At 47.2% G+C, this 17,378-nt stretch overlaps 1 protein-coding gene across 1 annotated transcript in view; it reads left to right on the top strand.

Moving 5' to 3' along the window:
- AVPI1 (arginine vasopressin induced 1) overlaps window positions 1-15,276 on the top strand; it is a 35,891-nt gene extending 20,615 nt beyond the window's left edge. The window contains exons 2-3 of the mRNA XM_038744172.1: window positions 5,080-5,379; window positions 14,554-15,276. Coding sequence (XP_038600100.1) covers window positions 5,090-5,379; window positions 14,554-14,716 — 453 coding nt within the window. The 5' untranslated portion in view covers window positions 5,080-5,089 and the 3' untranslated portion in view covers window positions 14,717-15,276. The remainder of the gene's footprint in view (window positions 1-5,079; window positions 5,380-14,553) is intronic.
- The last annotated feature ends 2,102 nt before the right edge of the window (window positions 15,277-17,378 follow it).

Here is a 17,378-nt window from a genome sequence, read left to right as displayed (position 1 = left end):
AAATCTATAGAAATATATACAAGTCCTGTGGGGAGGGGAAGGAGCCAGGCACTGTACTAAGCGCTGAGGATGATAGAAGATAGAGGTGTCACAGGCCTAATCCCTCTTTTACAGATGAGGCACAGAGAAGTGAAGGGGCTTGCCCTAGGTCACACAGCAGACAAGTGGGGAAGCAGGAGGGCCTAGTGGACGAAGCACAGGAGTCAGAAGGACCTGGGTTCTAATCCCAGATCCCAGAGAAGCAGCATGGCTCAGTGGAAAGAGCCCGGGCTTGGGAGTCAGAGGTCATGGGTTCAAATCCTGGCTCCGCCAATTGTCAGCTGTGTGACTTTGGGCAAGTCACTTCACTTCTCTGGGTCTCAGTTACCTCATCTGTCAAATGGGGATGAAGGCTGTGAGCCCCATGTGGGACAGTCTGATCACCCTGTGTCCTCCCCAGCGCTTAGAACGCATAGTAAGCGCTTAACAAATATCATCATCATCATGGGTTCTAATCCTGGCTCCCCCACGTCTGCTCTGTGACCTGTATATATGTTTGTACATATTTATTACTCTATTTACTTATTTAACTTGTACATATCTATTCTATTTATTTTATTTTGTTAATATGTTTTGTTTTGTTCTCTGTCTCCCCCTTCTAGACTGTGAGCCCACTGTTGGGTAGGGACCGTCTCTATATGTTGCCAACTTGTACTTCCCAAGCGCTTAGTACAGTGCTCTGCACACAGTAAGCACTCAATAAATACAATTGATTGATTGACCTTGGGCAAGTCACTTCACTTCTCTGAGCCTCAGTTATCTCATCTGTAAAATGGGGATGAAGACTGTGAGCCCCACGTGGGACAACCTGATTACCTTGTATCCCCCCCCAGTGCTTAGAACAGTGCTTTGCACATAGTAAGCGCTTAACAAATGCCATCACTATTATTATCCGCCACGTGCCTGCTGGGTGTGACCTTGGGCGAGTCACTGCACTCCTCTGGGCCTGTTCCCTCATCATTAAAATGGGGGTGAAGACAGTGCGCCCCACGTGGGACAGGGACTGTGTCCAACCTGATTAGCTCGTATCTACCCCACTACTTAGAACAAATGCTATTCATTCATTCAGTCAGTTGTATTTATTGAGCGCTTACTGTGTGCAGAGCACTGTACAAAGCGCTTGGGAAGTACAAGTTGGCAACATATTCATTCAGTCGTATTTATTGAGTGCTTACTGTGTGCAGAGCACTGTACGAAGCACTTGGGAAGTACAAGTTGGCAACATATTCATTCATTCATTGTCATATTTATTGAGTGCTTACTGTGTGCAGAGCACTGTACTAAGCGCTTGGGAAGTACAAGTTGACTTCCCCACAGCACCTGTATATATGTATATATGTTTGTACATATTTATTACTCTATTTATTTTACTTGTACATATCTACTCTATTTTATTTTGTTAGTATGTTTGGTTCTGTTCTCTGTCTCCCCCTTCTAGACTGTGAGCCCACTGTTGGATAGGGACCGTCTCTATATGTTGCCAACTTGTACTTCCCAAGCGCTTAGTACAGTGCTCTGCACACAGTAAGCGCTCAATAAATACAATTGATTGATTGATATAGAGATGGACCCTACCCAACAGCAGGCTCACAGGCTAGAAGAGGGAGACGGACAACAAAACAAAACACGAGGACAGGTGTCAAGTCATCAGAATAAATAGAAATTTATTCCTCCTACCTCACCTCCCTCCCCTCCTACCTCCGCTCCCTTCTGTCCTTCTCCAGCCCAGCCCGCACCCTCCGCTCCTCCGCCGCTAACCTCCTCACCGTTAGGCCTCGTTCTCGCCTGTCCCGCCATCGATTCCCGGCCCACGTCCTCCCCCGGGCCTGGAATGGCCTCCCTCTGCCCATCTGCCAAGCTCGCTCTCTTCCTCCCTTCAAGGCCCTGCTGAGAGCTCACCTCCTCCAGGAGGCCTTCCCAGACTGAGCCCCTTCCTTCCTCTCCCCCTCGTCCCCCTCTCCATCCCCCCATCTTACCTCCTTCCCTTCCCCACAGCACCTGTATATATGTATATATGTCTGTACATATTTATTACTCTATTTATTTTACTTGTACATATCTATTCTATTTTATTTTGTTAGTATGGTTTTGTTCTCTGTCTCCCCCTTTTACACTGTGAGCCCACTGTTGGGTAGGGACCGTCTCCATATGTTGCCAACTTGTACTTCCCAAGCGCCTAGTACAGTGCTCTGCACACAGTAAGCACTCAATAAATACGATTGATGATAGATGCACATCATTAACAAAATAAATCGAATAGTAAGTATTTATGTGGTGGAGTTAGGGCCAGAACCCAGGTCCCCGGGCTCTATCCACTAGGCCCCACTGCTCCTCAATGGGTCAGCTGGTTATCTTGGGGAGTTGGGAGGGCTGAGCGAGGCTGCTAACTCCATTCTGACTCACAGGGGATGGGGGCTACTGACTCACCAGGAGACTTTAAATCAATCAATCAATCGTATTTATTGAGCGCTTACTGTGTGCAGAGCACTGTACTAAGCGCTTGGGAAGTACAAGCTGGCAACATATAGAGACAGTCCCTAGCAGCTCCTCCCCACCCTCCGGGGCCCTTGGGACTTCATGCGCAAGCTGGGGAGAAAAAGAAGAATTATGGTCTTTGTAAAGCGCTTACTATGTGCCAGGCACTGTACTATGTATACTAATAATGGTAGCATTCATTAAGCGCTTACTATGTGCAAAGCGCTGCTCTAAGCGCCGAGGAGGTTACAAGGTGATCAGGGTGTCCCATGGGGGGCTCACACAATTTTAATCCCCATTTTACAGATGAGGGTACAGAGAAGTGAAGTGACTTGGCCAAAGTCACACAGCTGACAATTGGCGCTGCTTCTCTAAGTTTATTCATGCAATTGTACTTACCAAGCATTTACTGTGGGCAGAGCACTATTTATTTATTTATTTTACTTGTACATATCTATTCTATTTATTTTATTTTGTGAGTATGTTTGGTTTTGTTCTCTGTCTCCCCCTTTAGACTGTGAGCCCACTGTTGGGTAGGGACTGTCTCCATATGTTGCCGACTTGTACTTCCCAAGCACTTAGTACAGTGCTCTGCACACAGTAAGCGCTCAATAAATGTGATTGATGATGATGATTGATGATGATGATGATGGGAGAGTACAAAATAATCAACAGAAACATTCCCTACATGTTGCCAACTTGTACTTCCCAAGCGCTTAGTACAGTGCTCTGCACACAGTAAGTGCTCAATAAATACGATTGAATGAATGAATACCCACAAGGATCTTACAGTCTAGAGGAACCAAGCTGGTCAGTGTGCGTTGTGTGTGTGTGACCCTTCTAGACTGTGAGCCCACTGTTGGGTAGGGACCATCCCTGTATGTTGCCAACTTGTACTTCCCAAGTGCTTAGTACAGTGCTCTGCACACAGTAAGCACTCACAAACTGTGAGCCCACTGTTGGGTAGGGACCGTCTCTCTGTGTTGCCAACTTGTACTTCCCAAGCGCTTAGTACAGTGCTCTGCACACAGTAGGTGCTCACAAACAAGGCGCGGTGTCTCGGGCCCAGAGGGAGGAATGCAAGGCAAGAGGCGTGTGTGCGTTTTTCCCAGACCCCCTCTCCATCCCTCCCCCCACAGCACCTGTATATATTTATTTTTGTACATATTTATTACTCTATTTATTTATTTTACTTGTACATATTTATTCTATTTATTTTAGTTTGTTAATATGTTTTATTTTGTTGTCTGTCTCCCCCTTCTGGACTGTGAGCTCGCTGTTGGGTAGGGAATGTGTCAATATGTTGCCAACTTGTACTTCCCAAGCGCTTAGTCCAGTGCTCTGCACACAGTAAGTGCTCAATAAATATGATTGAATGAATGAATGAAATTGTCAGTCCACTGTTGGGTAGGGACCATCTCTATATGTTGCCAACTTGTACTTCCCAAGTGCTCAGTCCAGTGCTCTGCACACAATAAGCGCTCAATAAGTATGATTGAATGAATGAATGAAACTGTGAGCCCGCTGTTGGGTAGGGACCGTCTCTATATGTTGCCAACTTGTACTTCCCAAGCGCTCAGTCCAGTGCTCTGCACACAATAAGCGCTCAATAAGTACGATTGAATGAATGAATGAAACTGTGAGCCCACTGTTGGGTAGGGACCATCTCTATATGTTGCCAACTTGTACTTCCCAAGCGCTCAGTCCAATGGTCTGCATACAGTAAGTGCTCAATAAATAGGATTTATTTATATATAAATAAATATATATTATATTGTATATAATACATATATAAAAATATATATTATTGTATATAATAATAATAATACATTATACATAATACATAATAATACATAATACAAAAAATTGTATATTGTATATATACCTGTATATATGTATGCACCTGTATATATGTATATATGTTTGTACATATTCATTACTCTATTTATTTTACTTGTACATATCTATTCTATTTATTTTATTTTGTTAGTATGTTTCGTTTTGTTCTCTGTCTCCCCCTTTTAGACTGTGAGCCCACTGTTGGGTAGGGACCATCTCTATATGTTGCCAACTTGTACTTCCCAAGAGCTCAGTCCAGTGCTCTGCATACAGTAAGCGCTCAATAAATAGGATTTATTTATATATAAATAAATATATATATATTATATTGTATATAACACATAATACATAATAATACATTATACATAATACATAATACAATATAATTGTATATTGTATATATGCCTGTATATATGTATACACACCTGTATATATGTATATATGTTTGTACATATTCATTACTCTATTTATTTATTTTACTTGTACATATCTATTCTATTCATTTTATTTTGTTAGTATGTTTGGTTTTATTCTCTGTCTCCCCCTTTTAGACTGTGAGCCCACTGTTGGGTAGGGACCGTCTCTCTATGTTGCCAACTTGTACTTCCCAAGCGCTCAATCCAGTGCTCCGCACACAGTAAGCGCTCAATAAATACGACTGATTGATTGATTATTGATTGATGGACAGTGACTGATGCCGTTGTTGTTGTTCGTGCGGCCCCTCAGGGCTCCGGGGATGGGCACCCCAGCCTCGGTGGTGAGCGAGCCGCCCCCGGAGCCGCGGGGCCGCAAGCAGGCCTCGGCCAACATCTTCCAGGACGCGGAGCTGCTGCGGATCCAGAGCCTGTTCCAGCGCGTCGGGGACCGGCGGGCGGAGGAGAGGGCCCGCATCGTGTGGGAGTGCGCCGGGGAGCCCGGCGTGGCCCAGGCCTTGAGGCGACTGAGCGGGAAGAGGCGGCGGAGGCCGCCCCAGGACCGGGCCGACCACCGGGCCCGGCGGCAGAGGCGGCGGTGCGGTCGGCCCCGGTAAGTGGCCGGGGGAGCGGGCCCGGGCCGTGGGCACACCTTCTCACCTTTGGGCGGGGGGGACCCGAGGGCTGCCCCTCACCAGTCGAGACCGTGAGCCCGTCGGGAGGTAGGGACCGTCTCTATATGTTGCCAACTTGTAATAATGATAATGATAATGGCATTAGTTAAGGGCTTGCTATGTGCAAAGCACTGTTCCAAGCCCTGGAGGGGATACAAGGTGATCAGGTTGTCCCCATTTTACAGATGAGGGAACTGAGGCTCAGAGACGTTAAGTTAATCTCCTCACTGGGCCTCGTTCTCTCCTGTCCCGCCGTCGACCCCCGGCCCACGTCCTCCCCCGGGCCCGGAATGGCCTCCCTCTGCCCATCCGCCAAGCTAGCTCTCTTCCTCCCTTCAAGGCCCTACTGAGAGCTCCCCTCCTCCAGGAGGCCTTCCCACACTGAGCCCCTTCCTTCCTCTCCCCCTCGTCCCCCTCTCCATCCCCCACATCTTACCTCCTTCCCTTCCCCACAGCACCTGTATATATGTATATATCTTTGTACACATTTATTACTCTGTTTATTTTACTTGTACATACCTATTATATTTATTTTATTTTGTTAATATGTCTTGTTTTGTTGTCTGTCTCCCCCTTCCAGACTGTGAGCCCGCTGTTGGGTAGGGACCGTCTCTATATGTTGCCAACTTGGACTTCCCAAGCGCTTAGTCCAGTGCTCTGCACACAGTAAGCGCTCAATAAAGACAACTGATTAAGTGACTTGCCCAAAGTCACACAGCAGACATGTTCTAAGCACTGGATAATAGTGATCCAGACTAAGCCCCCTCCTTCCTCTCCCCCTCCATCTCCCCTGCCTTACCTCCTTCCCCTCCCCACAGCACCTGTCTATATGTTTGTACATATTTATCAACTTGTACTTCCCAAGCGCTTAGTACAGTGCTCTGCACACAGTAAGCGCTCAATAAATACGATTGAATGAATGAATTACTCTATTTCATTTGTACATATTTATTCTATTTATTTTACTTTGTTAATAAGTTTCGTTTCGTTCTCTATCTCGCCCTTCTAGACTGTGAGCCCGCTGTTTGGTAGGGACCGTCTCTCTATGTTGCCAATTTGTACTTCCCAAGCGCTTAGTCCAGTGCTCTGCACACAGTAAGCGCTCAATAAATACAATTGAATGAATGTGGTGGAGCTGGGATTTGAACCCATGACCCGACTCCAAAGCCCATGCTCTTTCCACTGAGCCACGCTGCTTCACAACTTGTACTTCACAACTTGTGCTTCACAACTTGTGCTTCACAACTTGTACTTCCCGAGCGCTTAGTACAGTGCTCTGCACACAGTCAGCACTCAATAAATACGATTGAATGACAGTGTGGCTCAGTGGAAAGAGCACGGATTTTGGAGTCAGAGGTCATGGGTTCAAATCCCAGCTCTGCCAATTGTCAGCTGTGTGACTTTGGGTGAGTCACTTAACTTCTCTGTGCCTCAGTTACCTCATCTGTAAAATGGGGATTAAGACCGTGAGCCCCCCGTGGGACAACCTGATCACCTTGTAACCTCCCCAGCGCTTAGAACAGTGCTTTGCACATAGTTAGCACTTAATAAATGCCATTATTATTGTTATTATCCATGCCCTGGCCATTCAGCGCTTAGAACAGTGCTCTGCACATAGTAAGCACTTAACAAATGCAATTATTATTATCCGGGATGGTCAGGTGATTCCCAAAGGATTCTCACTGGATTAATACTGGGAGCCCCATGACGGGGAAAGGGACTGTGTCCAACCTGATTACCTTGTATCTATCCCAGTGCTTAGAACAGTGCCTGGCACGTAGTAAGCGCTTAGCAAATACCATTATGGTTATTATTCCCGTCATCACCTCCACAGCTTGGTTCCTCTAGACTGTAAGCTCCTTGTGGGTATTCACTCATTCAATCGTATTCACTGAGCGCTTACTGTGTGCAGAGCACTGTACTAAGCGCTTGGGAAGTACAAGTTGGCAACATATAGGGAATGTGTCCGTTGATTATTTTGTACTCTCCCAGCTCTTTGTACAGTGCTCTGCCCACAGTAAGTGCTTGGTAAGTACAATTAAATAAACTTAGAGAAGCAGCGTGGCTCAGTGGAAAGAGCCCAGGCTTTGGAGTCAGAGGTCACGGGTTCGAATCCCACCTCCACCAATTGTCAGCTGTGTGACTTTGGGCAAGTCACTTCACTTCTCTGGGCCTCAGTTCCCTCATCTGGAAAATGGGGATGAAGACTGTGAGCCTCAGGTGGGACAACCTGATCACCTTGCAATCTCCCCAGCGCTTAGAACAGTGCTTTGCACATAGTAAGCACTTAATAAATGCCATTATTATTATTATTAATAAGACTTAGCGTGACGTAGTGGATAGAGCAGCGGGAGTCAGAAGGACCTGGCTCTGCCACGTGCCTGCTGTGTGACCTTGGACAAGTCACTTCACTTCTCTGGGCCTCAGGTACTTCATCTGTAAAATAGGGACTGAGGCTGTAAGCCCCTTGTGGGACATGGACTGCGTCCAACCTGATTAGCATTCATTCATTCATTCATTCATTCAATCGTATTTATTGAGCGCTTACTGTGTGCAGAGCACTGTACTAAGCGCTTGGGAAGTACAAGTTGGCAACATATAGAGATGGTCATGTATCTACCAGCACTTAGTAAAGTGACCGGCACATATTAAGTGCTTACTTTGCCCAACACTTGGGTGGTAATAATAATAATAATAATAATAATAACGGCATTTGTTAAGCGCTTACTGTGTGCAAAGCACTGTTCTAAGCACTGGGTAGATACAATCCAGTAAGATCAAACGAGTCCTTGTCCCACCTGGGGCGCAGAGTCTATGGGGGGAAAGAGAATAGGTATTTAAATTCACATTCTACAGATGAGGACACTGAGGCACAGAGAAGTTAAACAATAATTATGGTATTTGTTAAGCACTTACTATGTGCCAAGCACCGCTCTAAGCGCTGGGGGAGATGCAAGGTAATCGGGTCGTCCCACGTGCGGCTCACGGTCCTCATCCCCGTTTTACAGATGAGGTAACTGAGGCCCAGAGAAGTGAAGTGGCTTGCCGAAGGTCACACAGCAGACAAGTGGTGGAAGCAGAATTAGAACCCATGACCTCTGACTCGCAAGCCCGGTTCTTTCCACTACAACGACTTGCTCAAGGTCACACCCCAGGCAAGTGGGGGGAATTGGAATTAAAACCCACCTTTTCCAAGCCCCACAACTGTGCTTTTTCCACTCCATCATGCTCCTTCTTGCATTTTTCCTCAAGTCATGACCTCATTCATAGGAGTCCCTTAATATCAGTGCTATAGAGAAGCGGCGCGGCTCAGTGGAAAGAGCACGGGCTTTGGAGTCAGAGGTCATGGGTTCAAATCCTGGCTCTTCCAATTGTCAGCCGTGTCACTTTGAGCAAGTCACTTCACTTCTCAGTTACCTCATCTGTAAAATGGGGATTAAGACTGTCAGCCCCATGTGGGACGACCTGATCACCTTGTAACCTCCCCAGCGCTTAGAACGGTGCTTTGCACATAGTCAGCGCTTAATAAATGCCATTATTATTATTATTTAGTGAGTGCTTACTGTGTGCAATAAGTGTTTGGGAGAATACAATGTAACGGAGTGGGTAGGCGTGTTTCCTGCCCGCAAGGCGCTTAGAGTGTAGAGGGGAGACAGATATTACAATAAATTATGGATATACACTTAAGTGCTATGAGATAGAGGCTGCTGGGCCAAATAAAGAGTGCAAATCCAAGTGCAAGGATCTCGCAGAAGGGAGTGGGAAGAGGAAAGGAAGTCCTAGTCGTGGAGGAAGGGAGCGTGATCATCTGTTGAGAAGCAGCGTGGCTCAGTGGAAAGACCCCGGGCTTTGGAGTCAGAGGTCATGGGTTCAAATCCCGGCTCTGCCGGTTGTCAGCTGTGTGACTTTGGGCAAGTCACTTTACTTCTCTGAGCCTCAGTTACCTCATCTGTAAAATGGGGGATTAAAACCTCTTCGTAGCCAACAGGTAATAATAATAATAATAATAATGACGGCTTTTATTAAGCGCTTACTATCTGCAAAGCACTGTTCAAATACCTCCATCGGATCACAGAGCTTCAAGGCTGTCCATCACCTCACCCCCTCCTACCTCACCTCCCTTCACTCCTTCTCCAGCCCAGCCCAGCCCGCACCCTCCGCTCCTCCACCGCTGATCTCCTCACCGGGCCTCGTTCTCGCCTGTCCCGCCATCGACCCCCGGCCCACGTCATCCCCCGGGCCTGGAATGCCCTCCCTGTGCCCATCCGCCAAGCTAGCTCTCTTCCTCCCTTCAAGACCCTGCCGAGAGCTCACCTCCTCCAGGAGGCCTTCCCAGACTGAGCCCCTTCCTTCCTCTCCCCCTCGTCCCTCTCTCCATCCCCCCCATCTTACCTCTTTCCCTTCCCTTCCCCACAGCACCTGTATATATGTATATGTGTTTGTACATATCTATTACTCTATTTATTTATTTATTTATTTATTTATTCTACTTGTACATATCTATTCTATTTATTTTATTTTGTTAGTATGTTTGGTTTTGTTCTGTCTCCCCCTTTTAGACTGTGAGCCCACTGTTGGGTAGGGACTGTCTCTATATGTTGCCAATTTGTACTTCCCAAGCGCTTAGTACAGTGCTCTGCACATAGTAAGCGCTCAATAAATACGATTGATGATGATCAGAGCAGTGTTCTAAGCGCTTGAACTGTATTCATTCATTCAATCGTATTTATTGAGCGTTTACTGTGTGCAGAGCAGTGTTCTAAGCGCTTGAACTGCATTCATTCAGTCGTATTTATTGAGCGCTTACTGTGTGCAGAGCACTGTACTAAGCGCTTGGGAAGTACAAGTTGGCAACATATAGAAACGGTCCCTACCCAACAGTGGGCTCACAGTCTAGAAATACAACTGGATTGTATTGAGCGTGTGGGAGAGTACAATTCAACAACAGGCACATTCCATGCCCGCAACGAGCTCACAGTCTAGATGGAGAGAAAAAAAATAATATACGTGTATTGTATGTATAATATATAATACTATATATTAGTATATAGTACTAATACTGTACTCCACCTCAGGCAGATGAGATCTATCCCTACTGCTTAGTACAGCGCTTAGTACAGTGCTCTGCACATAGTAAGCGCTCAATAAATACGATTGATTGATGATGATGATGTAGAGTTATCTCCCCCTCTAAAATGTCAACTCTAGGGAACGTGTCTGCTAATCCTGTTGCATTGTACTCTCCCCAGTGCGTAGTTCAGTGTCCTGCACATAGTAATCTGCTCAGTAAATACCACCGATTGATCAGTGAGTAGGTTGGTGTTAAAGGAATTAAAATGTCCAGACTGGGTTGTAGTGGGAAAATCAGGGAAGGTAGGTAGGAGGGGTGAAGTCACAGTCTCCCCCTTTTAGACTGTGAGCCCACTGTTGGGTAGGGACTGTCTCTATGTGTTGCCAATTTGTACTTCCCAAGCGCTTAGTACAGTGCTCTGCACATAGCGTTCAATAAATACGATTGATTGATTGATTGAAGTGATTCAGTGCTCTAAAGGTGATGCTTAAAGACTTTGATGTTGGGGTGGATGGGCATCCACTGAAGCTTCCCTAGGAGTGGGGAAACACGGACTGAACAGTTTTGTAGAAAAATGACCCGGGCAGCAGAGTGAAGTGTGGACTGAAGCGGGGCGAGACAGGAGGCAGGGAGGTCAGCAAGGAGACTGATGCAGTAATCAAGATGGGACAGGATAAGTGCTTGGATTAACGTAGTAGCGGTTTGGATTGGAGAGCAAAGGGCGGATTTTAGTGATGTTGTAAAAGTGGAACCGACAGGATTTGGTGATGGATTTAGTAAACGGGTTGAATGAGAGAGGTCAGTCGAAGATAATACCAAGGTGAGATGGAGAATAGTGGTGCTTGTCTACGTGGAAGGGAAAATCAGGGGGAGGACGGGGTTTGGGTGGGAAGATTATAGGGCTTGTCTCCCCCCAACTACCTTTCTCCCCCTCTTCTCCCTCCCTCTCTCTCCCCGCCCCCCTTCGTCCCCTCCTCACATTTGGCCATTTTAGTAGTAAAGCTCCCAAGGGGGGAGTAAACAGAGAATCAGGGGGAGGACGATATGTATATATGTTTGTACATATTTCTTACTCTATTTTACTTGTACTTATCTATTTTATTTTGTTAATATGTTTGGTTTTGTTCTGTCTCCTCCTTCTTGACTGTGAGCCCACTGTTGGGTAGGGACCGTCTCTATATGTTGCCAACTTGTACTTCCCAAGCACTTAGTACAGTGCTGTGCACACAGTAAGTGCTCAATAAATACGATTGATTGATTGATTGATTGACGGGGTTTGGGTGGGAAGATTATAGGGCTTGTCTCCCCCAACTACCTTTCTCCCCTTCTTCTGCCTCTCTCTCCCCGCCCCCCTTCCTCCCCTCCTCACATTTGGCCATTTTAGTAGTAAAGCTCCAAAGGGGGGAGTAAACAGAGAATCGGGGGAGGACGATATGTATATATGTTTGTACATATTTCTTACTCTATTTTACTTGTACATATCTATTTATTTTACTTTGTTAATATGTCTGGTTTTGTTCTGTGTCCCCCTTCTTGACTGTGAGCCCACTGTTGGGGAGAGACCGTCTCTGTATGTTGCCAACTTTACTTCCCAAGCACTTAGTACAGTGCTCTGCACACAGTAAGTGCTCAATAAATACAATTGATTGATTGATTGACGGGGTTTGGGTGGGAAGATTATAGGGCTTGTCTCCCCCAACTACCTTTCTCCCCTTCTTCTCCCTCTCTCTCCCCGCCCCTCTTCCTCCCCTCCTCACATTTGGCCATTTTAGTAGTAAAGCCCCCAAGGTGGGGAGTAAACAGAGAATCAGGGGGAGGACAATATGTATATATGTTTGTACATATTTCTTACTCTATTTATTTTACTTGTACATATCTATTCTATTTATTTTATTTTGTTAATATGTTTGGTTTTGTTCTCTGTCTCCTCCTTGACTGTGAGCCCACTGTTGGGTAGGGACCATCTCTATATGTTGCCAACTTGTACTTCCCAAGCGCTTAGTACAGTGCTCTGCACACAGTAAGCGCTCAATAAATATGATTGATTGACGGGGTTTTGGTGGGAAGATTATAGGGCTTGTCTCCCCCAACTACCTTTCTCCCCTTCTTCTCCCTCTCTCTCCCCGCCCCTCTTTCTCCCCTCCTCACATTTGGCCATTTTAGTAGTAAAGCTCCCAAGTGGGGAGTTAACAGAGAATCAGGGGGAGGACAATATGTATATATGTTTGTACATATTTCTTACTCTATTTATTTTACTTGTACATATCTATTCTATTTATTTTATTTTGTTAATATGTTTGGCTTTGTCCTGTCTCCTCCTCCTTGACTGTGAGCCCACTGATGGGTAGGGACCGTTTCTATATGTTGCCAACTTGTACTTCCCAAGCGCTTAGTACAGTGCTCTGCACACAGTAAGCGCTCAATAAATATGATTGATTGATTGACGGGGTTTTGGTGGGAAGATTATAGGGCTTGTCTCCCCCAACTACCTTTCTCCCCCTCTTCTCCCTCTCTCTCCCCACCCCCCTTCCTCCCCTCCTCACATTTGGCCATTTTAGTAGTAAAGCTCCCAAGGGGGGGAGTAAACAGAGAATCACGGGGAGGACAATATGTATATATGTTTGTACATATTTCTTACTCTATTTTACTTGTACATATCTATTCTATTTATTTTATTTTGTTAATATGTTTGGTTTTGTTCTGTCTCCTCCTTGACTGTGAGCCCACTGTTGGGTAGGGACCATCTCTGTATGTTGCCAACTTGTACTTCCCAAGCACTTAGTACAGTGCTCTGCACACAGTAAGCGCTCAATAAATATGATTGATTGATTGACGGGGTTTTGGTGGGAAGATTATAGGGCTTGTCTCCCCCAACTACCTTTCTCCCCTTCTTCTCCCTCTCTCTCCCCGCCCCTCTTCCTCCCCTCCTCACATTTGGCCATTTTAGTAGTAAAGCTCTCAAGGGGGGAGTAAACAGAGAATCAGGGGGAGGACGATATGTATATATGTTTGTACATATTTCTTACTCTATTTTACTTGTACAGATCTATTCTATTCATTTTATTTTGTTAATATGTTTGGCTTTGTTCTGTCTCCTCCTCGACTGTGAGCCCACTGTTGGGTAGGGACCGTCTCTATATGTTGCCAACTTGTACTTCCCAAGCACTTAGTACAGTGCTCTGCACACAGTAAGCGCTCAATATGATTGATTGATTGACGGGGTTTGGGTGGGAAGATTATAGGGCTTGTCTCCCCCAACTACCTTTCTCCCCTTCTTCTCCCTCTCTCCCCACCCCTCTTCCTCCCCTCCTCACATTTGGCCATTTTAGTAGTAAAGCTCTCAAGGGGGGAGTAAACAGAGAATCAGGGGGAGGACGATATGTATATATGTTTGTACATATTTCTTACTCTATTTATTTTACTTATACGTATCTATTCTATTTATTTTATTTTGTTAATATGTTTGGCTTTGTCCTGTCTCCTCCTCCTTGACTGTGAGCCCTCTGTTGGGTAGGGACCGTCTCTATATGTTGCCAACTTGTACTTCCCAAGCACTTAGTACAGTGCTCTGCACACAGTAAGCGCTCAATATGATTGATTGATTGACGGGGTTTGGGTGGGAAGATTATAGGGCTTGTCTCCCCCAACAACCTTTCTCCCCCTCTTCTCTCTCCCCGGCCCCCCTTCCTCCCCTCCTCACATTTGGCCATTTTAGTAGTAAAGCTCCCAAGGGGGGAGTAAACAGAGAATCAGGGGGAGGACGGGGTTTGAGTGGGAAGATTATAGGGCTTGTCTCCCCCGACTACCTTTCTCCCCCTCTTCTCCCTCTCTCTCCCCGGCCCCCTTCCTCCCCTCCTCACATTTGGCCATTTTAGTCGTAAAGCTCCCAAGATGGGGAGTAAACAGAGGCAGAGCCCATAAGAGGAGCTTTGGTTTTTAGAGGTTAAGCTGGGATGGGGAGCCGTTGTGTCTAGGTGAGGTCCGCGTTCTCCTCCTCCTCCTGCTGCTGCTGCTGACCGCCTCTCTGTGCTTTTCCCTTTAGGATGCCGAAGGACCACCCCTCCGCCACCGCCTCCCCCACCGCGGGGGCCACGGAGACAGCCGCCGGCCCCGAGCCCCCGGCCCCCAGGAGGACGAGCGCCAGGATCCGTCAGCACTGGGGGAGGGCGAGCCCCAGGAGCTACCTCCACCAGATCCGACACTGACCCAGGGCGGGAGGCTGGTCGCGGGGCCGTCTCCCCCCCAAAAAAATACCCTGGTGGTCCTTCCGGGCCCGGAGAAGGGGCAGAGCGGAATGAAGCCTAAAGCAGGCAAGGTGCCCAGGCACACGAAGGGCCCGCTGAGAGGCTGACCCTGAAGGGGCCCGCCCAACGGTCCAGGGTCGCTCCAAGGAGAAAAAGGCTCCCTTGGGTGTCATCCCTCTCCGGCCACTCGGATCCGAGTGGGAGCAGCAGCGTTTTCTGAAACTAACCCACCTCCCCACCCTTCCTGATCTAACACTACCGTTGGACTGAACTGTTCCCCGAGGTTTTTTGCGGGGGCCGGGGCTGAGCCCAGGCCCGGATTTCTCCTCCTCTAACTGGTAAAGGGGAGAGCGGGGCGAGCCCCCCGCAGCCCCTTACCCTTAGCAGGGAGAGAGGAGAGTGGGGCTCCCCAGAATGGAAGAGAATGATTAATAAAAACACACGAGCACGGAATGGCGTGAGTCTGCTTTGGGCTGCGCGGCAAGGCCCAGCAGGGCTGAGGACTGTGAGCCCACTGTTGGGTAGGGCCCGTCTCTCTATGTTGCCAACTTGGACTTCCCAAGCGCTTAGTACAGTGCTCTGCACACAGTAAACGCTCAATAAATATGATTGATTGGTTGGGCAGTGTGAGGAACCCCGGAGGGAAAATCATCATATCCCTTAAGTACTTACTTTATGGGGTAGATACAAGATAAGCAGATTGGACTCAGTCCATGCCCCACACAGAGCTCACAGTCTGAGAGGGAGGGAAGATCTGATTGTTATTGCACACAATGGTTTTGTGCAATAAGTCACACGGAGCTCACAGTCGGAGAGGGAGGGAAGATCTGGTATTTAAACCCCCCTTTTCAGATGAGATAACCAAAGTCCGGAGAAGTTGTGACTCAGCCAAGGTCACACAGCAGGCAAACTGCAGAGCTGGGATTAGAACCCGGGCCCCTTGAGTGCCCTTTCCATTAGGGCAGGCTACTTCTCTAAGGATCTTTCTATTCTATTCATTTTATTTTGTTAGTATGTTTGGTTTTGTTCTCTGTCTCCCCCTTTTAGACTGTGAGCCCATGTTGGGTGGGGACTGTCTCTATACGTTGCCAATTTGTGCTTCCCAAGCGCTTAGTACAGTGCTCTGCACACAGTAAGCACTCAATAAATACGATTGATGATGATGATGATCTTCAGAGATTCTCTTAAGGGTTCCAACCCCTCGTGGCCCGAGGCCAGGAAACTGATTCACATTCGTCTTTCTCGGCTGCTTTACCCTCTGATGGTTTTTGCTTTTTAAGCTCAATGTTTTGGCTCGCTGAGTGTCCACGAAGCACCTGGAATCGGCCCATGAGATTGGACCCCGCCATGGCCTCTCCTCAGCCCTGAATAAATACGATTGAATGAATGAATGAATAGGCCAAGGAGTCGTGAGGCAGTGGTGGTGGTTTAAGACAGGCCGGGAGAACAGAGCAGAAAGGGGCAGCCTTCCCATACACCTATGGACAGGTTGAGAGGATTGTTCTTTTCTTACCTTTAATTTGGAAAACCCTCAGTCTCCAAAGAACTTTTAACATTACTTATCTCATTCCCATCCTGGGCATCCCAGTGAGGGAGGGGAAAGCAGGTGCTAGCCCCATTTTACAGATGAGGAAACTGAGGTACTATGTCCCTGCCAGGGGCCAGGTGTGTACCCTATTTGTAAATGGCTTACTGACCATAACTTTCAGGATACACTGGCCTTCCTTGCTGCTGCTGTTCCCGCTCTGTGGCTGAGGTAAGTTTGCCACGTTCCTTTTACCGCCCCACATACCAAGAAAGGAAGCTGTTTGTGTCGAGAAGGAGAAGATGGTCATTTGGCCCAGTGGCCAGATAATAACAATAATAATGATGGCATTTATTAAGCGCTTACTATGTGCAAAGCACTGTACTAAGCGCTGGGGAGGTTACAAGGTGATCAGGTTGTCCCATGGGGGGGCTCACAGTCTTAACCCCCATTTTACAGATGTGGTAGCTGAGGCCCAGAGAAGTGAAGTGACTTGCCCAAAGTCACACAGCTGACAATTGGTGGAGCCGGGATTTGAACCCATGACCTCTGACTCCAAAGCCCGAGCTCTTTCCACCGCGCCACGCTGCTTCTCATCCTCTCCTCGACACAAACAAGCATAGCTGATTCATTCACTCGATCGTATTTATTGAGCGCTTACTGCAGTGACGGCTACATCCTGCCCTATCTAGCTGGAGAAAGAGTGGCCCTGTGCACAGGGGCCGGATGTGCAGCCAATGTGTCTGTTGATTGTTGTATCAGTTCTCTCCCAAGCGCTTAGTACAGTGCTCTGCACAGAGTAAGCGCTCAATAAATATGATGAAATGAATGAATACTGACTGAACTGCCCCAGTGGGCCCATGGAACTCTGTTGACAGGTCGTCAATCAATCAATCGTATTTATTGAGCGCTTACTGTGTGCAGAGCACTGTACTAAGCGCTTGGGAAGTCCAACTTGGCAACATATAGAGACAGTCCCTACCCAACAGTGGGCTCACAGTCTAAAAGGGGGAGACAAAACACTGCCCCTGGTTTTTCCTGGTTTGGAAAAGCTAGGTGGGGAATGAATGGGCCCCAAACTCACTTCTCCGCCTCCGC

The sequence above is a fragment of the Tachyglossus aculeatus genome, chromosome 3 (genome assembly GCF_015852505.1).
Source record: "Tachyglossus aculeatus isolate mTacAcu1 chromosome 3, mTacAcu1.pri, whole genome shotgun sequence".
Classification (NCBI taxonomy): domain Eukaryota; kingdom Metazoa; phylum Chordata; class Mammalia; order Monotremata; family Tachyglossidae; genus Tachyglossus; species Tachyglossus aculeatus.
This window is presented reverse-complemented; position numbering and strand designations above follow the sequence as displayed.